At 39.6% G+C, this 22,865-nt stretch overlaps 1 protein-coding gene across 1 annotated transcript in view; it reads left to right on the forward strand.

Annotated features, from left to right (window-relative positions):
* The window catches only part of LOC126355394 (dynein beta chain, ciliary), a 677,699-nt gene that overhangs the window by 361,195 nt on the left and 293,639 nt on the right, over positions 1-22,865 (forward strand). The window contains exon 41 of the mRNA XM_050005692.1: positions 7,091-7,218. Within this exon, the coding sequence (XP_049861649.1) occupies positions 7,091-7,218 (128 nt within the window). The remainder of the gene's footprint in view (positions 1-7,090; positions 7,219-22,865) is intronic.

Raw genomic sequence — 22,865 nt, forward strand, 5'->3', positions numbered from 1 at the left:
TCAGTTGTTCTAGTTTTAGGGGGTAGCAAATCAGAAAGTTAGTTCTAATTCAATCTATTTTTAGACACTTTACATATTACATTTTTATTATTTACTTTTAGTTGTTGAAAGACAACCTTGCAGAAATATACACTTGCAGTGAATCATGAATACAGTAATGTGGTACTAACTTACATCCATATAGGTGTGTCTGTTCAATTTCTGTGATTTCCATATAGGGTTCTGTTATACATAGCATATCTATAGATACACTAAATTGGAAGTAAAAGTGGATCATTAGAGAATGAAAGCACTATTTTCAATAATTTTCAAAAGTGGTGTAATGTAGCTGGTACAAAACTGAAAACAGTGTTCAATGGAAAACAGTGAGTTACCCAAAGAGGATCAGCTGGGCTAAGTTTGACATCGACTCATATTCCTAAACTTTTAATGTATTTTAATCAGTGCATTTGTCAGAATTAAGAAACAGATAATACTTGGGAAAAATAATGATGAAAAGGTTCACAGGAAGACACTGGAGGCAAGAAAATATTACTCTGTACAAGGATTAGGGAATGCAAAAGATCTAAGATCAGTAACAAAGTACAACAACTAGTATGGAGGCCTCCAGTGTATCAATGGTGAGCTTCACAGAGTCAATACATCAAATACAAGAACTATAGTTGCAAGCGAAAACTATTGAAGAGAGCTAAGGAGCAACAAAAGAAAAAAAAAAGCTAGTGGACATTAAGAAACAAGTACTTATCAAGGAGCATTTATTTTGGCAGGCAAGTTCAAAGTCATGAATGAAGTGCCAATCCAATCCATTTATGTTCCACCCATATTAAGCAACCAGTTATAGGATTTTGTTATTGGAGACAGTTTTTCTGTAGACATTCATCGTTTCAAACCTCACTTGAATGACCAACCTACCATATACAGCCCAAAAGTACTACAACATTCATTGTAGCTGCTTGCAAGAATTTGTAACCCAAGATTATCCATGTACTGTCTGATTCACAAGTTTTATACAACACTTAGTATTCACATGAGTACACTTGATCTAGAAGGATTGTATGCAGCATCTTTTTGTTGAAGATTTTCTAAACTGTAAAAGCAAGGACAAGAATATATGTTTTTCTGTGGTCAGGTCATTAGGACCCGCCCCACTAATGCTAGTGTTTCAGGTCTGCATAAATGAAAAGTGATGTTCAGTATGTAATTGGCCTTAGCTTCCTCCTGACCTTCACTCAGGCTATCATCTTGTCTCTTTATTTCCTTCAATTTTTTCTGTTCGTTTTCCTGTTTAATTATGTTGATGAATTTTGTGTTTCCATGATAATACGTATAATTCACTCTCTCTCAGTTTCCTCCTTGCCTCATTTTTTGCCCTATTGTTATCTTGTTTCGTTCTGTACCTTTTTCATTTCTGTCAAATTTTAGTTCATGCCAATAACCTAACAATCAGTTATTCTTGTCTAATGCTACTTGCAGCTCCCTTCTGGTATCTTTTAACTTTCTTGGGTTATGATTTTGGATTGATTTTTCTTTTTCTTTGTCATTTTCTCTTATTTCATGTGCTTTCCCATATTTATTGTCTGCATTATTCTCCTGATGAAGGCACAGCATAAAATATTCCAGAAACTAAAATGTAATATCTAGCATTAACCAGTCAAATATTAACAATACCACTTAATGTACAAGGCTGAAACAAGTCCCATGACAGGCATATCACGTAAAACCATAAAAATGCAGTACAAATATTGGCAAGCTACTCTCCAAAAAATATTCACCGTTTATATATGATATACATCTAAAGTACTACCAGAAGACTGCTGAAATATCTATCTAGGACCCAAGCCTATCAGTTCTACTCCTATTCCAACCTCTAAAGACGTTTGGTGTGACCAACATAACTATACGTGTATGTGGGCTCCCATTTGCTCTTTTACATGTGACAGCAGTCATTTCAAATTAATTAATTTATTTATTGCTAGAATACAAAATTCACATTGGAAGTTCATTTAGGAAGCCAAACTTACCTGGGAACTTTTTGCCAGCCTTTTCCATATTTATCCATGTTTTTCTACCAATTTTCCCTTTCTGGCATCATGGAAAAACATGTAATTTATCGAAAACAGTTTCCTTATGTTTATCTCTGTTCTCTTTAAAAGAATTGATATCATGCACTGAAGTCTAGAATAACTTCCTTTGACATTTATTTAAATTTTGATATTGTCATCATATGTTGTCTAACAAAAAATGTGCAGTGTGACGGAGAAAAGAAAATGAATTCCCATAGGTTGAGAGGATATGTGAGGTTATTTCAGTGATTTTGAAATTGACTAAAATTTACAAAGAACTTCACTGTATGAGCATACTTATCAGCATGAGATTGCACCCATTCAATCCTGAGGCAAGCTGATCCACAACTGTTGGAATTAGTTCTTGATATCCTGTTTACTGGCCCTGGGACAGAGTTGAAGTCTGAACTGTTATCACACATGTTCTGTGGGGACAATTATGGAGATCTTGCCAGCCACAGGATTACCATGTGAACAGTTCACAGAGACACACACCTTGTTTGGACTAGCACTTTTCTTTTGAAAACACATGATGATCCATGATGTTTGTGAAATACTGCTATGCCTCAGTCACTGTCAGCCGTGACTTATAGTCAAACCCAAGGCCTCTGCATACCTTGACACCAGGAGTAGCACCACAGTGCCTCTTCAGAAAATTGAAAGAAACGAATCTATTATGAGGTCACCACCATACTCACAGCGATGGTCATATGGAGTAGCGCAAACAAAGGTTCATCACTGAAACATGATGTGATGCCATTCATCAGCAGTCCATTCTTTGTGGTATTGGCACCACTCCAGTGGCAACCATATGTGTTGTGGTGTTAATAGTAGCCTCCACATAGGACAATCATTCCGTAGTCCAACTGATGCCAGTTTCCGACCACAGGTGCAGGATGATACAAAATATTGTAGGAAGGCCATTACTCATTCTTCGTTGGGAGATACAGGTGTGAATGATGTATGATGTGCTTGGTACACAGCATGGTGATCTTCCCTTGCGGTTATCAGAAGTGGTCCACATAAGCTTGATGACAAATATGCTGGCCCTCACTTTCCCATTCATCCCAACATTGGGTGGCTGTCACCTCTGAATGGTGCATGAATCTGGATATTGCACAATTGGAAAGCCAGTCAAATGGAGACCCACAGTGAGACCCCTTTCAAACTCTGTGAGGTGCTGATGATGCTGCCTCATATGATTACATATCTCCATGTCATTCACAGTGATCACTCAACATCTGATGCTGTTCAAGCCAATTATGTATCCTACAAGGCCTGTTAACAACATTAAACATGAACAACAGCAGCACTCTGGTTGCTGTTCTACCTGCCACATGGAATTCAACTTAAGTTATTTACGTACCCACCAATGGTATACACATGTACAAAGTTACATTGACATACAACCATGTCTTCTGGGTGCTTCACTTTTTGTGTCAGGTAATGTGTATGCAAGGCTTAGCTAGATGATGATATGCCCCATAGGTGGTGCACATATGGTGGTTAGGACTTCTAATGCTGAAGTTGGCTCATAATATAATTAATTCTTATTGTGTTGTACCCAAGCTACAATTGACAATGAATTAACAACTTAATTATATTGGATATGTATTGATCTCCACTTCCATCAACTCAGTGACTTTAATATTTTTTGCTGTAGTACATCAGAAAAACTATTACTTTATTTTTCTTTGATCAACTTTGCCATTCTCTGAAGAACAAATACCATCTTAGGTTTTCTTCTTGTATGTATAAAAACTTTATAGCATTTAAACAATTTTATTCTGTTTTATTTTCATTTAATCATGTGCATCTGCCTCTTGTGTGTGAGTGTGTGTGTCATTGCATTCTGTACAAATTATTTTATGCAAAGTAAACTGGCGATTCTTGCTGATTATACAGAACCACAGTTGTCTTTCCAAGTCCCATAAAAAAAGCGACTGAGAAGTTCTTTCTGTTCTGTTTATCCTGATTTCTTTTTTTTATAACGTCAAACAATGGAAAATCCAGGATGGAATGTAACAATACAAGAGAAGGAAGGTTGCTACTCACCATTTAGCTGAGATGCTGAGTCGCGATAAAGAGATTCACACAATCATAGCTTTCAGCCACTAAGGCTTTTGTCACCAGTGCACGCACGCACACACACACACACACACACACACACACACACACACACACACACACATGCAAGTGCAACTTGCACACATGTCTGCAGTCTCAGAGAGCCGAAACTAAACTGCGAGCAGCAGCACCAGTGCATGGTGGGAGTGGCGACTGGGTGGGGGTAAGGAGGAGGCTGAGGTGGAGAGGGGTAGGGATAGTGTGGTGGGAGTGGTGGACAGTGAAGTGTTGAGTTTAGACAGAGGGTAGGAGAGAAGCTGCAGAGGGGGGAGGGGGTAAGTAGCGGAAAGGAGAGAAATAAAAATAAATTAAAAGACAGGGTGTGGCAGTGAAATGACGGCTGTGTAGTGCTGGAATGGGAACAGGGTGGGAGCTGGATGGGTGAGGACAGTGACTAACGAAGGTTGAGGCCAGGAGGATGTATTGCAGGGAAAGTTCCCACTAGCACAATTCAGAAAAGCTGGTGTTGGTGGAAAGAATCCATATGGCACAGGCTGTGAAGCAGTCATTGAGATGAGGGGTATCATGTTTGGCAGTGTGTTCAGCAACAGGGTGGTCCACTTGTTTTTTGGCCACAGTTTGTCAGTGGCCGTTCATGTGCACAGACAGCTTGTTGGTTGTCATGAATACATAGAATGCAGCACAGTGGTTGCAGCTTAGCTTGTAAATCACAACTGGTTTCACAGGTAGCCCTGCCTTTGATAGGATAGGTGATGTTAGTGACCGGACTGGAGTAGGTGGTGGTAGGAGGATGTATGGGACAGGTCTTGCATCTAGGTCTATTACAGGGGTATGAGCCATGAGGTAAGGGATTGGGAGCAGGGGTTGTGTAAGGATGGATGAGTATATTGTGTAGGCTTGGTGGACGGTGGAATACCACAGTAGGAGGGGTGGGAAGGATAGTGGGTAGGACATTTCTCATATCAGGGCACGTCGAGAGGTAATCAAAACCCTGGTGGAGAATGTAATTCAGTTGCTCCAGTCCCAGATGGTACTGAGTTACAAGGGAAATGCTCCTCTGTGGCCAGACTGTGGGACTTTGGGAGGTGGTGGGAGACTGAAAAGATAAGTCACAGGAAAGTTGTTTTTGTACAAGGATGGGAGGATAATTACAGTCAGTGAAGACTTCAGTGAGACCCTCGGTATATTTAGAGAGGGACTGCTCGTCACTGCAGATGCGACGACCACGGGTGACTAGGCTGTACGAAGGGACTTCTTGGTATGAAACGGGTGGCAGCTGTCGAAGTGGAGGTATTGCTGGTGGTTAGTAGGTTTGATATGAATGGAGATAGTGATGTAGCTATCTCTGAGGTGGAGGTAAACATTTAGGAAGGTGGCTTGTTGGGTCATGTAGGACCAGGTGAAATAAATGGGGGAGAAGTTGTTGAGGTTCTGGAGGAATGTGAATAAGGTGTCATCACCTTCAATCGAGATAGCAAAGATGTCATCAATGAATCTGAACCAGGTGAGGGGTTTAGGATTCTGGGTTTTTGGAAGGATTCCTCTAGATGGCCTGTGAATAGGTTATCATAGGATGGTGCCATGCGGATACCCATAGCCATACCACGGATTTGTTTGTAGGTAATGCCTTCAAAAGAGAAGTTATTGTGGGTGAGGATATAGTTGGTCATGGAGACTAGGGAAGAGGTTGTTGGTTTGGAATCCATAGGGCATCTAGAAAGGTAGTGTTCAATAGCAGTAAGGCAATGGGCATTAGCAATGTTAGTGTACAGAGAGGTGGCATCAATAGTGACGAGCAGGGCACCGTGTGGTAAAGGGAAAGGAACTGTGGAGAGTTGGTCGAGGAAATGGTTGGTATCTTTTATATAGGAGGATAGGTTCCGGGTAATAGGTTGAAGGTGTTGGTCTATGAGAGCAGAGATTCTCTCAGTGGGGGCACAGTCTCCGGCCACAATGGGGTGTCCTGGGTGGTTGGGTTTATAGACTTTAAGAAGCATGTAGAACGTGGGAGTGCAGGGAGTGATAGGGGTAACTAGAGAGATGGGCTCTGGGGAGAGGTTCTGGGATGGGCTTAAGGATTTGAGTAGTTACTGGAGATCCTGCTGGATTGCAGGAATAGAATCACTGTGGCATGGTTTGTGGGTGGAACGCATGAATGGCCACCGACAAACTGTGGCCAAAAAACAAGTGGACCATCCTGTAGCTGAACACGCTGCCAAACATGATACCCTTCATCTCAATGACTACTTCACAGCCTGTGCCATATGGATCCTTCCCCTACCAACACTAGCTTTTCTGAATTGCACTGGTGGGAACTTTCCCTGCAATACATCCTATGTTCCCATAACCCTCCTGGCCTCAACCTTCATTAGTCATTGTCCTCACCCATCCAGCCCCTTCACTGTTCCCATTCCAGCACTGCCCAGCCGTCATTTCACTGCCACACCCAGTCTTTTAATTTATTTTTATTTTTATTTCTCACCTTTCCACTACTTACCCCTTCCCCCCTTCGCACCTTCTCTCCTACCCTCTGTCTAAACTGCAACACTTCACTGTCCACCACTCTCACCACACTATCCCTCCCCCTCCCTGTCCCAGCCTCCTCCTTATCCCCACCCAGTCGCCACTCCCATCATGCAATGGTGCTGCTGTTCACAGTGTAGTTTCAGCTTTTTATAACTTCCATTGAATGAAATGTTTTTACTTGATTTTGATTTTGATTTTTAGATGTAAAAGAATTAATAATTTTTGCTTAGTCAAACACAATATTTTTAATCATTTTATTCATTTATTTTATTTTTCTGTTGAATAACTGTTGTAGTAGAATGTTTTCATTGGAACTTACAAAGGAATCTTTGATTCTGAAAATAGGCATTCTTGTATTCTATTTTGACATGTGGCTCATCATAAAACTCTAATATACATCCACTGTGTTGCAGGTTTGTTTTCTGTTATAATGAGGGATCAAGCAAACTTAGGTGGAGACAACCCTAAATGGATTATACTGGATGGCGACATTGACCCAATGTGGATTGAATCCCTCAACACTGTTATGGATGATAACAAAGTATGTAACGAATGCCAATAAACTAGGATAATCTTGTGCAACAGTGGAAACAGCACATAAAGAACACTTATGATGAGAAGAAGTGCTTTAGACATTCAATACATTCAGCATCTTAAGAATATTACTATAAAATTCTCAGTAAGAGCACAGCATTTTTCTCTTTGGATGTGTATATTGAAGATGTGTTGCAAACATTTCCCAGGCAATGATTTTCATTTTGCAAGAAAAAGCGTGTGAATGGGATAAAATTGTGAACAACTTTAAGTTGTGGTCCAAACTGATAAAAGTAAAAACAGTTCTTATCTAATAAAATAAGATGCTGAATGTTCATGGATCTTCCAAAGAGTTTCTCTGTTAATTATAGAAATCTGTTATATGTTAGTGTATGTGGGCCATATAGACATTTTTTTACTCATGAGTATTTATGAAGAAACAAACATGTAGAGCACAGAAAATTTTTGACAAGTGATCATTTTGTATTGTAGTTGGAAGAAGGGATGTAAACATTGAGCAAGTGCCAACAATATTGTTGTCACATCAAATATCATGACTACTCATAAAGTATTGTTGCCATGCCTACTGTATTACATAGATGGAAGTCATCATCTATACCCTCAAGTAACTCTGCTCAGGATAGAGACATTTCACTTTGTGTTTTGATCCTGCTGCATATATTTACTCTACAGATTGTGCACAATTTATATTTGTTAGAACTCACTCTTGAATTTGGGATTTGTACTGGAATTTACCGTTTGCTTATAAGGTTTATGGATTTGGCCATCCTTCCTGGTTACTCTTCAGTCCCCAACATTCCAAGCTTGTGACAACTGGCTCCGTGAATGACTAGGAAGTGGACACTGCCTGGTCACACTTAATATTGTTACTACAGTCCATGTAGGATGTGGTGGCTGATTTGCAGTCACCAGTTTTGGTTCAGTGTGCTGGGCAAGTTCATTCATTTGTTCGAAAGGGGAGGCCAACATTGTTTGCCAGCTTTCAGCAGGTCAGTGATGTGCTGCAGGGACAGAATTGAGGCACACATCCTGAAAATTTTCACAAATGATTTTACAGAAACTATACAGTAAAAAGAATTCATTTTTGCATTAATTATAGCCTTGTATGTCAGTTTCTTGATGACATGCCCATCATTTCATTAATGATCATAGTTATTGCATAATGTGTTGCTGCATTTGAAATTTAGCTAAAGTATTGAAGTTTTCTTTAGACTTGTGGCGATCACTACATATCCAGTGCCAGGAAAATTGACCTGATGTAGCACATTCATTTGCTATCATACATGCCAGCAATAAAGCCAGAATGAAACATCCACAACATTCCACATATTTCATAAATGGTTTGAGATATCAAAATTAGATTATGCCAAACAAAAGCACTCGAAGAAGAGACTTTTTTCCATATGATTATTATGCAAAACTTACTTACCTACTGTGTTATTGAACTGACTGCAGACTTTTTCGATGAGATATTGTAATTTTTAAAGACCGTTGATAGCTTGTAAAATGAGGAATTCTTTAGGTTTTGGAACAACATAACTGAAACATCACATGTATATTTTTTTTACCAAGGACATGCTGTTTCATAAGCTATCGACCTTACTTTTCCTCAGTTCCTCACTTGATAAACTTAATAAACCACTGTTTCAGAACTCTCTTGCAATTGTGTCTGTACAACATGCTAGGGAGGTAACATTGTAAAAACACTGCTGTGTTTTGCAAAAAGAAGTTAATTTTAGCATGACAACAAGGAAATGTGGGTTACACACAAAATTGGCTACTCCTGTTGCTTCTATGAAAGTTACAAATGGTTAACAAGCCAGGCAGGAATAAGTCATTGCTTTTGTTGCATTTTTAACTGAATTTCTTTTAGATGATACCCAAAGTAGAGGTGACAGTAGATCTATTTGAATGTTGATTGTGCAAGTGTGAGCATCATGTGGCTCCACTTAATATTTACAAAAAATAAAAATATGAGCACAGGCTTCAGTTTGGAATTTCACTTGCCCTCCAGCACTTGGCACTTCCCCCCCAGCGACTGCCTCTGACCCGTACCACTACTGCTCTCATCATGCATGCCCCACCGATTGCACATCTTGCCCATGTTATTCTACACACACTCTAAATATACCAGTGAGGCTAGAAAGGTTCTAGTGAGGTTAACACTGACTATAAGAGCTCAGATTTTCAATCTCTGTATGCCTAACAGTTATTAGATTATCTGACCAGCTTCAGAAAATGAAGCAGTTTTGGCCAGCACAACCACTGTCACTGCCATCAGTTTCAGTACAATCACATATCTTCACCATGTGGGTCAAGCTCCATTGAGGTGTCCTTTGTTGTGCACCCTGCCCAAAATGCTTCAGTTGTCCCATAAGTTGTCACCAATGAAAGTCACAGAGGGCAGCAGTTAAGTCATCAGTCTCACACCCAGAGAGTAGTGTTTCAAATCTGCGTCTCGCCATCATGATTTAGATTTTTCATAATTTCCTTTAGTCACAACAGATGCTGGGATTGTTCCTATGAAAAGAAAACAGTTCATTTCATTCCCTATCCATTCCAAATCCAAGCATATGGTATGTCAAAAATGATCTCATCATTGATGGGACATTACACCCTAAGATTCCTTTACTCATTGAGAGACTCTGGTGACCTGTCATTTGAGGAACTAAAAAATTTCTTTTATGTCCACTACTGTGTTTAAAGGAAATGGAGTGGAGGGACTATGTAGTGTTGGTTTTTTTAAATTTCATCAGCACAAAAAGCTACCCTATCTATCATATACACCTTGGACTGCTGGTCTTTGAAAGTGCTGATTCAGTTTTAATAATACAGTATTGAAGAAATCAGATCCCAACTCGCTGTGGTAGGGTTTAAAAATTAGCTTCTTTCCAGATGAGCAGGTCCCATGTGATGCATTAAAGCTTTTATATTCCTCAGTGGAGTAAGTGCTATGTGTCATACATCTGTTCATAATCTCAAAAACTGCAAACCTGAACATGCTTATTCTCCCATTGACAGCTCAAGCCAAAGAACAACAGCTGTGTCTTCCACAGAATTGTACTCCTACCTGTTTATCATCATTTCCTTTCATTCTGCAGAACTTCATTTCCATAAGCCGAAACTGATAAAGCCCTTGGATGATAAACTTTTCTTTTCAGAAACATCAGTTTAAAGTCATATTTAATACTCAATTGCTGTGTCATTGAGGAGCGTGCGTTAAGTTGAGATGACAAGGGAATTTCACTGTTAGTTTCTAACATTACTGTTTCTGCTCACAGCCTCTGGCCATACTTCTATAATGTGTTGATTTCAACAGAATAAGTTCACACAGACTGGAGTCACATAGAGTGCCACTACAAGTGTTTTGTTTAATGTGAATATTTGTATTCATCTTGCATATTTTGAAGTTGATGCTAGTGTTGTGGTTGGCAGGAGAGCCAACCGTATTCCTAAAGGAGGCCGAAATGCACACGTTTTAGCTCACGCAGGCTGGCGTGAGGTCTGGAACATGACAAAGGAATTAGAATTGAGAAAAACGGATGTAGCTGGTGGAATACTTAACTTTAATCCATTAATAGAGAATGTCGCTCTTTATGTTACATGATTCACAATGTCAATAGTACAGATACTGGCACCTTGCTAGGTCGTAGCAAATAATGTAGCTGAAGGCTATGCTAACTATCGTCTCGGCAAATGAGAGCGTAGAAGTCAGTGAACCATCGCTAGCAAAGTCGTCTGTACAACTGGGGCGAGTGCTAGGAAGTCTTTCTAGACCTGCCGTGTGGCGGCGCTCGGTCTGCAATCACTGATAGTGGCAAACGCGGGTCCAATGTATACTACCGGACCGCGGCCAATCTAAAGGCTACCACCTAGCAAGTGTGGTGTCTGGCGGTGACACCACAGCTAGTGCATAAATCACATAATTGTGATACCTATCAGTGTGTGGATTCTGCAGCATTCTCACAGACTGCACAAAGGTTAGTAGGATACAAAAATTACCAAATCCTAATAATAGGAGCCTTGACTGTTGATATCACCTGCCAAGGATTGTATTATTGATAAGAAATTACCTCAATGTATGAAGAACATTTGGACTACACATCTTAACGGCATTACCTTCTCCTACACAGAAACACCAAATGAGTGGCACAGTAGTTAGCACACTGAACTCACATTCAGGACAACAGTTCCAGTCCACATCTGGCCATCCAGATTTGTTTTATGTGATTTTCCTAAATCACTCAAGGCAAATGCCAGAATAGTTCCTTTGAAAGAGCATGACCAATTACCTTCCCCATCCTTGAAACACTTCAGGTTAGTGCTCCATCTCTAATGTTGTCAATACCAGTGGGATGTTAAATCCTTATCTTCCTTCCTTACAGATACAGTCGATTTTGTTTTGGATTCTATACTATTCCAGTTATTGGACAAGTCTAAACAGTTTGCCACCACATTCATGTACCTGTGCATCTTCCAATCCTGCTGTCAATGATATTGTGAGCTGCCATGAAGTCACCTCCATCGGAGACAGATTTCCACATGGGAGGTGCTATGTGAGATGCAGTTTTAGTCTATGTGAAGGGTGGTTAACATTGACAGACAATAGACATTTTGCATCTCTTTCAAGGCTCACTGTACTGAGCCAGAAGTCAACCGATATGCAGCAATGCTACATGATGTCTCCAAGATCCTGACTGTCATTATAGCCAAGGCTGATTGCAGTGGGTAGTGACCCAGCTGCTCATCATAGAGTTGGTACTTGAATTTTACCCTATCACCACCAGCTCCCATTGCCTGTTCACAACTGGTGCCTCCAACAGAGTTACAGCCAGTACCACATATGCTGCTGGGCTAAACTCCATTCACTATATAGAAGCCAAGACTTCTCTGTCGTTACCAATTCCATTTACAGTTCCTGCAATTCTTCCACAGGAAAGTCCTTTTGAAACAGCCACAACAGTTGTGGAAGCACTGGCTTCATACTTCAGCTCAATTAGCTTGCAACTACTGCTGCCAGGGCACCTACATGGAGGAATAAACATAGTTAGGATCAGAGAGGCATTACCAAACAGCAAGTAGATATATGAACTCTGGTCACACCTGTCATGTTACAGCATATCAGAGAAATTACCTATAACTGTATGTAATACCCTCAATGGCAATCCCTCTTCACTTCGTGTTTTCCATTAGCTGCAGCTACTTATTCAATAGATTTTGCACTGTTTACTCTCCTAAAACTTGGACTTGGTTTTTGGTGTAAATGGGCTTTTCTGTTGTCTGTGGACTTTCAAATTTTTTCTGATACTCATAGTTCTCTCTTCATAATGTTGCACGTGAAGCTTATGAAAGGTTTCATAAAAGAATAAGGAATGACCATCATGAAAAGTGGTCTTTGGGTCCTCTATATGTGGCACTAAATACTCTATACAACTGGGTTAAGGGAGGGGGATCTGCTGTTTTCACTTTTAAGGAAGTGATGTACTTGTTTTAATAGCAACGGAATACTCTTATACAGACAAATACATGACATTATTTTATTCCCAGTGCAACATGTCAGAAAGTATAACTCTGAAATGTTGTAGATACGAGGATCAGGCTGTGAATTTGGGCCATTATGTTTGTATGACAGTAAAATGGAAGTCCATTGTACCACCAATTGTGTTACATAAATTTATCATATTTGATGTAAATAAAATAGAAAGAAACTTCCACATGGGAAAAATATATTAAAAACAAAGATTCCAAGACTTACCAAGCGGGAAAGTGCCGGCAGACAGGCACATGAACAAAACACACAAACACACACACAGAATTACATTGTTAAATATCTTATTGTGTTGGATATATATAATTCTCAGTCTCATTTTTTTCCATTTTTTCCTCATATATGCACCTATAAATGCTCTTGTAGTGTTTCGTTTATGGCATAGCATTAGGCACATTGCATATTCTAAAAATAATGCACAACATTTAGACCTTGTAACCGAGTGAACATTTGAACTAAATTATAATAACTCTAAAAGTTTCAGGCAAATTGTCAAGATTAAAACAACATTCCTAAATTTCGTTTAAAATGTGATGCATACTGCACCAGCGTGACAACAAAATTTCATCTTCTCCGGAAACAAAGTTTTTAGGCTTATGGCTTCAAAATTACTTCAAATGGCGCATGCATATAAACAAAATTATTGGAGCACTAAATAAAATATGTTACAGTCTGTGTTTACTCTCTGTGAAAGCAAGTTATAGCATTGTCCGAACTGCCTACTTTGTCCAATTCCACAGCATCCTACTGTACAGAATTATATTCTGGGGAAATACTCCACCTAGTTCAGTCATCTTCTGAACTCAAAAAAGAACTGTAAGAGCAATGCAACATGCCCGACAAACAGATTCTTGCAAACCCCTCTTTCAAAAGTCATCAATTGTCCCTCTTCCCTGTAGGTATATACTAGAAATCTGTAAATATATTATAAAGAATTTAAAACATGTAAATGAAAATTTTAATATCCTTGAACATAATACAAGACAAAAGGAAAAGTTTCATGTCCAGTCAATAAGGACACCAGCCTATAAAACCTCCACAGTAAGCAGCGATACATAAATCTACAATAGACTTCCATACAAAGTAAAAGACATATTGTCATTCTTACTCTTTTGCAAAACCCTAAGGGCATTCTTATTGGATCATTGCATCTATCCAGTAGCAGAATTTGTAGATCATTTAAGATACAAAAGATTTGAAACAAGACATTGCAGCTACTGCAAGAACCTTTGTTGATATAGATATTACTTGTTTTATATTAAATCACTCATGATTAAGATCCTAACAGATTATCTGAAATTCAGTTTTACCATCAAGAAATAATGACAAGATTGCATGGTCTCATGAAGTTTAGCTCATAATGTGATCATTCTTATTATTACATCATGCATGTTTCTCTATGTCAGATGAATTATGTGTGCGAAACTGCAGATAGCCATTTAAAAACGTCATTAATGATTTCTGAAGGCAGTTTATTTAACTTTTGTCTTAAACTAGCCAAATGTTTTCTATCATACTCGAAAATCCCAGATGAAATACAAATAATGGAAGAATTAAAGGTAACAACTCAATGTGCTGTTAAGGTCTTGAGATGCTAAAATGCACAGAAATAAGAAGCAAATTGTTGCTGAGTCTTCGACGTTCTTTCTTAGAGCTGACTGACTAAGACACACTCAAATATAGATACTTATAATTGCATGGCTGCATGAGTGAATGAGCTTTTGTTGGACGTTGTATGAAGACTAAAATATAAGGGACATTCAAAAAGAAATGAGCCGGAAGCATAATTACAGAAACCAGTACTGTATGTTGGAAGTATTGACTGTGGCTGTTGAGATACTTGTCCCACTGTGACACAAGGTGGTGAATGGCTGTCTCATAAAACTCCCGGGCTGCGATGTTAACCAGTTTCGCATGTACAGCTGGACGTCGTTGTCCGAGGTGAATCGTTATGCTGACATACTTCTTTGTCCAAGATGGCCCCCTTCTGATTCACTTCATGCAGGATGGGACAACAGTGAATGCTCAGTGTTACTCACAAACCTTGACCAACCTTTACCAAGTGATCAAATCAAAACAACCAGGCAATATCACGCGTGGGGTCATTCTGTGCCAAGACAGTGCAAAGCCTTATACGGCCAGCACAGTCACGGCACTCCTGCAGAAATTCAAATGGGAGGTTTTGGCCACCCTCCATACAGTCTGGACCTCTCTGCCTGTGATTACACCATTTTTTGTCCCTTTAAAAAGGCTCTGAGGGGCAAACAATTCACCTCAGACGATGACGTCCAGCTGTATGTGCGGAACTGCTTAACATTGCAGCCTCGGGAATTTTGTGAGACAGCCATTCACTGCCTTGTTTCACAGTGGGATGAGTGTCTCAACAGCCAGTGTCAATACTTCTTACATACAGGTACTGGTTTCTGTCACTATGCCTCCAACTTGTTTCTTTTTGAACACCACTTATAATATGCACTGCATTAAGTGTCGTTAATTTATTCACAAGCTACTGCAATTTCCTTACATTACATAACATGAATCATATTCCATAGATGCCACTAGAGCAGCTTCTGATAGTGTATCTGAAATAAGTCCAAAACATACCCTTAATTAATGCTTCAGACTTTGAAACATTATAAAATGATAGTTGTATGATGTTGTGGTTTTAACGTCATTTAAAATATGACCTAGTTTTAAAAAAACAACAGAAAGCTTTTTAATTCACTCTTAAACTTCAGTATATTTCCCAGAATACATGTATCATTAATTGTAATAATATGTTAAATTCAAAATTAACAGCCTCAGTTGCGGAATTACCTAGATTTACCTAGGTTTCAATTGGGATAACCCAACCTTCTTCGGAATTAACCTTACTAATGTTTGTCCATAATGGACATTGTCAAACTAAAAATACAAATACACCAAGTGTCGTCATATTTTAAAAACTTCACTGAAGCTGCCTCAGCCCCACTTCCCGACCGCAATGCGACAGCCACGAGTGTTGTACTGGAACTGCCAGTAACATCATGAGGCCCGTCTAAGCGGACGCATTACTTCGCGCCTGCGCATAAACTGTGTGATGTGTACTTTTTGGGGCAAGACGCAACCTAACTCTTAAATTAGAATTTACCAAAAATGAAATAAAATAAAGGTGCAAGTGAGGAAAAGGGCGTATATATTAACCTGTGCAGAACATATTTGGAACTACTGTCTTAACATTTATTGATTATTCTTTGATCTTGATATGAAAAGGACATCACATGTTTACAATGTGTGACCTGTCTAGGACAATATTGTGCTTAAGCACTAAGTTTAATCACCTAATAAGAACATGGATGGGAAGGACATTAGAATGCCAACATCGTCATTATTATGCCTAGGTGCATAATTTTTAAAACGTAAAGGTTAAGCATTTGCTTAGCTATAGTTACAACGCATGAACATCCTATTGACTTAGCACACAAATGGTCATGAGATAACTTATGAACAGTCATCATTTGGCGCATCGAGCACGTTGAACTTGCACATAGATGGTCAACCGATATTCGGTATGCACATTCTAGATTTAAGAACGGTGTCAACACTTGAGTTAAGTAGTGGATAATAACTTAATTGACCAACAGCATGTAACCGGAATGACGATCACCAAGTCACTGCTCTAGTATAGAATATAGGTGCTACCACTTAGTGTTTCAATATGACCGGAAATCACTTACTTAATTAATGGCAGTCATATCCATATAAGTATCTCGGGAGGATAACATCACCCCACCACAATCTACTGGATACGTAAGTTTGGTTAGACTAGCCAGATCAGATGGAATTGATCTTACTCAATGACATTTAAAGACGTCCTTTCGAGCGATGCTTGCCTAATCACATTACAATTTAACCATTTTCTCGTCATCCTCCCATAGTTTAAACTAGTTCTTTAAGTACATATTGATCTTTGTTGGTCAATTATAGTACATGTGTGGATTACCTTCATGGAAATAGTGCCCCATTGCTGCCATATTTTCCCCTACTTTAGTCCTCTGTAACTGATAACCATAACTTCATCAAGCACGTACATAAGTTTGTTTTGGCTTGTTTCTGGGCCATCAGGTCAATTATACTAATCTTGAATATTGACTATTTTATATGGCCACTATTTCCAGCTCTTACAGATTAGATGTAGACTGTTCATAAGTTCATTCATGACCATTTGTGTGCTAAGTCAATAGGATGTTCATGCGTTGTAACTATAGCTAAGCAAATGCTTAACCTTTACGTTTTAAAAATTATGCACCTAGGCATAATAATGACGATGTTGGCATTCTAATGTCCTTCCCATCCATGTTCTTATTAGGTGATTAAACTTCGTGCTTAAGCACAATATTGTCCTAGACAGGTCACACATTGTAAACATGTGATGTCCTTTTCATATCAAGATCAAAGAATAATCAATAAATGTTAAGACAGTAGTTCCAAATATGTTCTGCACAGGTTAATATATACGCCCTTTTCCTCACTTGCGCCTTTATTTTATTTCATTTTTGGTAAATTCTAATTTAAGAGTTAGGTTGCGTCTTGCCCCAAAAAGTACACATCACACAGTTTATGCGCAGGCGCGAAGTAATGCGTCCGCTTAGACGGGCCTCATGATGTTACTGGCAGTTCCAGTACAACACTCGTGGCTGTCGCATTGCGGTCGGGAAGTGGGGCTGAGGCAGCTTCAGTGAAGTTTTTAAAATATGACGACACTTGGTGTATTTGTATTTTTAGTTTGACAATGTCCATTATGGACAAACATTAGTAAGGTTAATTCTGAAGAAGGTTGGGTTATCCCAATTGAAACCTAGGTAAATCTAGGTAATTCCGCAACTGAGGCTGTTAATTTTGAATTTAATATTTATACAGTTGCTGACAGGGCCGCGAAATGCTGAAAGTATTGTAATGATTTGTGACTGGTCAGAACATATATTATTACTGTATGGATATGTATATGCAATTTATCAGATGTATATGTAGAAGTGTTTATAAAAGTTTCAGGAAATCTACACTGAATGACAGAAAGTGAAGCACCCAGAAGACATGAATGGGTGTCAGTGTAACTTCATACACATACACACCATCAGTGGGTATGTAAATGATTAGAGTTTCAGTTCTCTGCAGTGGGTAGAACAGCCACCAGAGTGCATTAGTGTTCTTCATGTTTAATTTTCTTCTTACCAGGCCTGTCAGGGTATACAAAAGACATGAGCAGCATAGGATGTTTAATAGTCACTGTGGATGATACAGAGATGCTGCATACTCGCGTAAGACAGTACCTGACAGAATTCGGAAGGGGCACCATTGCGAGATTCCATTTGACCAGCTGGTTGAATAGTTTTGTTGAGTATTCAAATGTGACAGTGGCCTAATGTTTGGTTGAATGGGAATTTGAGGTCAGGCACATTGGTCATCAAGGTTTCAGTTGACCATGTCTGACCACCACAAGAAAGGATTGCCATATTGTGGATGAAACACTTTGTAATTCCTTCGCACCAGTATCTGCCATCCAAGAAGAAGTAATGGACTCCTTGCAACTTTCTCTGTATTGCCCCATACCATGATTGGAGACTAGCAGCAGCAGGACTATGGAATTACCATCCCATGCATAGGCTGTCATAAACACCACAACACTAATGGGTGTCTATGGTGTGGTGCCATGACCAAGAAGCTAGGACTGCTGATATGTGGTGTCAGTTTCTGATCTGCAATGAATCGTGTTGTACACTACCCCAAATGTCCATCATCAGCAAGTATGACGATGATCTGGGGAGAAGTTCCATTTGTCCAATGTTTTGAAGAGGCGCACCAGATTTACTTCTGGATTCACAGTGTGGGGAGCCATCATGTATGACTTCAGATTGTGGTGGGTAGTGTTTAGGGAAACTCTGACAGCACAGTGGTATGTCACAGACATCCACGTCCTCACTTGTTATCTCTTGAGACATAACCGTGGCACCAATTTTCAACAGAACAGTGCTTGTCCTCACATGGCATGTGTCTCTGTAAACTGTCTGTGTGATGTTGAGGTTGTTGTTGGTGTTGTTGTTGTTGTCTTCAGTCCTGAGACTGGTTTGATGCAGCTCTCCATGCTACTGTATCCTGTGCAAGCTTCCTCATCTCCCAGTAGCTACTGCAACCAACATCGTTATTCATCTCTTGCTCTCCCTCTACAATTTTTACCCTCCACACAGCCTTCCAGTACTAAATTGGTGATCCCTTGATGCCTCAGATCATGTCCTACCAACCGATCCTTTCTTCTAGTCAAGTTGTGCCACAAACTCCTCTTCTCCCCAATTCTATTCAATACCTCTCATTAGTTATGTGCTCTACCCATCTAATCTTCAGCATTCTTCTGTAGCACAACATTTCGAAAGCTTCTATTCTCTTCTTGTCCAAACTATTTATCATCCATGTTTCATTTCCGTACATGGCTACACTCCATACAAATACTTTCAGAAAAGACTTCCTGACCTTGAAATCTATACTCTATGTTAACAAATTTTTCTTCTTCAGAAACGCTTTCCTTGCCATTGCCAGTCTACATTTTATATCCTCTCTACTTCGACCATCATCAGTTATTTTGCTCCCCAAATAGCAAAACTCATTTACTACTTTAAGTGTCTCATTTCCTAATCTAATTCCCTCAGCATCACCTGACTTAATTCGACTACATTCCATTATCCTCGTTTTGCTTTAGATGATGTTCATCTTAGATCCTCCTTTCAGACAGTGTCCATTCCATTCAGCTGCTCATCCAAGTCCTTTGCTGTCTCTGACAGAATTACAATGTCATCGGCGAACTTCAAAGCATTTATTTCTTCTCCATGGATTTTAATACCTACTCCAAATTTTTCTTTTGTTTCCTTTACAGCTTGCTCAATATATAGATTGAATAACATCGGGGAGAGGCTACAACCCTGTCTCACTCCCTTCCCAATCACTGTTTCCCTTTCATGTCCCTCGACTCTTATATCTGCCATTTGGTTTCTGTACAAATTGTAAATAGCCTTTCGCTCCCTGTATTTTACCCCTACCACCTTCAGAATTTGAAAGAGAGTATTCCAGTCAACATTGTCAAAAGTTTTCTCTAAGTCTACAAATGCTAGGAATGAAGGTTTGCCTTTCCTTAATCTTTCTTCTAAGATAAGTTGTAAGGTCTGTATTGCCTCACATGTTCCAACATTTCTACAAAATCCAAACTGATCTTCCCCGAGGTCGGCTTCTACCAGTTTTTCCATTTGTCTTTAAAGAATTCGCGTTAGTATTTTGCAGCTGTGACTTATTAAACTGATAGTTTGGTAATTTTCACATCTGCCAACACCTGCTTTCTCTGGGATTTGAATTATTATATTCTTCTTGAAGTCTGAGGGTATTTCACCTGTCCCATACATCTTGCTCACCAGATGGCAGAGTTTTGTCATGACTAGTTCTCCCAAGGCTGTTAGTAGTGCTAATGGAATGTTGTCTACTCCTGGGGCCTTGTATCAACTCATATCTCCCATTTCATCCTCATCTATATCCTCTTCCATATCCATAATATTGTCCTCAAGTACATTGCCCTTGTCTAGATCCTCTATATACTCCTTCCACCTTTCTGCTTTCCCTTCTTTGCTTAGAACTGGGTTTCCATCTGAGCTCTTGATATTCATACAAGTGGTTCTCTTTTCTCCAAAGGTCTCTTTAATTTTCCTGTAGGGAGTATCTATCTTACCCCACGTGAGATAAGCCTTTTAGCCATTTTGCACTTCTGGTCGATCTCATTTTTGAGACGTTTGTATTCCTTTTTGCCTGCTTCATTTACTGCATTTTTATATTTTCTCCTTTCATCAATTAAATTCAATATTTCTTCTGTTACCAAAGGATTTCTACTAGCCCTCGTCTTTTTACGTTCTTGATTCTCCGCTGCCTTCACTACTTCATACCTCAAAGCTACCCATTCTCCTTCTACTGTATTTCTTTACCCCATTCCTGTCAATTGTTCCCTTATGCTCTTACTGAAACTCTGTACAACATCTGGTTCTTTCAGTTTATCCAGGTCCCATCTCCTTAAATTCTCACGTCTTTGCAGTTTCTTCAGTTTTAATCTATAGTTTATAACCAATAGATTGTGGTCAGAGTCCACATCTGCCCCTGGAAATGTCTTACAATTTAAAACCTGGTTCCTAATTCTCTGTCTTACCATTATATAATCCATCTGATACCTTCTAGTATCTCCAGGCTTCTTCCGTGTATACAACCTTATTTCATGATTCTTGAACCAGGTGTTAGCTATGATTAAATAATGCGTTCACTATGCTGTTCATAGTAGCTTACCTGCATTGCTATTTTCCTATTCCTTATTAAATCTACTCCTGCGTTACCCTATTTGATTTTGTGTTTATAACCCTATAGTCACCTGACCAGAAGTCTTGTTCCTCCTGCCGCTGAACTTCACTAATTCCCTCTATATCTAACTTCCCTATCCATTTCCCTTTTTAAATTTTCTAACCTACCTGCCCGATTAAGGGATCTGACATTCCATGCTCCGATCCGTAGAACGCCAGTTTTCTTTCTCTTGATAACGACGTCCTGTTGAGTAGTCCCCGCCCGGAGATCTGAATGGGGGACTATTTTACCTCCGGAATATTTTACCCAAGAGGACACCATCATCATTTAATCATACAGTAAAGTGGCAAGCCCTCAGGAAAAATTACAGCTGTAGTTTCCTCTTGCTTTCAGCTGTTTGCAGTACCAGCACAGCAAGGCCGTTTTGGTTAGTGTTACAAGGCCAGATCAGTCAATCATCCAGATTGTTGCCCCTGCAACTACTGAAAAGGCTGCTGCCCTTCTTCAAGAACCACACATTTGTCTGGCCTCTCAACAGATACCCCTCCATTGTGGTTGCACCTATGGTACGGCCATCTGTATCGCTGAGGCACGCAAGCCTCCCCACCAATGGCTAGGTCCCTGGTTCATGGAGGAGGGGGGGGATGTTGAGGTAAACGTGTGAAATTATCCTATGGCGCTGTTAGCTGGGATGTCCCATTCTGGTTCGGCCGCCAAGTGCATTTCTTATTTCAGTTGCCGCCACATTGGGCAATTTGCGGCTTATGATGAGGATGAAATGATTATGAGGACTACACAACACCCAGTCCCTGAGCAGAGAAAGTATTCGACCCTGCCAGGAATCGAACCCGGGGCCCAATGTGTTGCAGGCAAGCACATTACCACCCAGCTAAGTAGGCAGACAATCACACCTGTGCCAACAAGATAGTGAGATCTTTCCCTAATTGAACATTTGTGGGACTAGTGTGGAGGTCGACTCTATCCTAGTGCCAGTTCCGTGATATCAAGGTCCATTTACAACAGTTGTGGGCCAGCTCATTTCAGTGGAGGATACAACAGCTTCACGGTACCCTTCCTTGCTGAATCAGTATATGCATCTAAAACACAAAGAGTGCAACATCATATTTATAAATGGGCCCATACTGCCAAGTTCTTTCTAAATTTACTCAATTTTGTAATCACTGAAATAACATGACATGCCATACCATTTCATTCTGTTTCCTCCTGCCCTTCTGAGCTTCGCACGTTTTTCATCAGGCAGTGTTTTTCATTCCCTTCATTTTGGTGAGATCCCCTGATGAGAACATCTCCAAAGGCTCCTGAGAAAGTCCTGTGTGTCTTTAATGAATGCAGTATTATATCCTCAAAACCACAATTCTTCACATTGTGGTCCATGGATAAAACATTTTTTGGAGAAAAAGCATCATTCAGATGTATTTTGTATGATTTGATAACTATGTTTTCTCATCTGATTCTAAATTATTAAAAATTGTTTAAAATTCAGAAGTCTCTCTCTTTTGAAAGCCATCTGGCAATTAAACCTTGTACGTGTGTGATTCTCATTAGGCATCTCAGTTTGATTGTTTGGAACATGCTTACTTAATTTAGATTGAGTATTGATTGCATACTACAATTGTGTTCCTCTGACACCATAGTGGAACAAGATGTTTTTGTAATAGATTGCCCTGAGCAGCACAGTGACCAGAAGATTGCAAACGGCAACAAAC

This window comes from Schistocerca gregaria, chromosome 3 (assembly GCF_023897955.1).
Source record: "Schistocerca gregaria isolate iqSchGreg1 chromosome 3, iqSchGreg1.2, whole genome shotgun sequence".
NCBI lineage: Eukaryota > Metazoa > Arthropoda > Insecta > Orthoptera > Acrididae > Schistocerca > Schistocerca gregaria.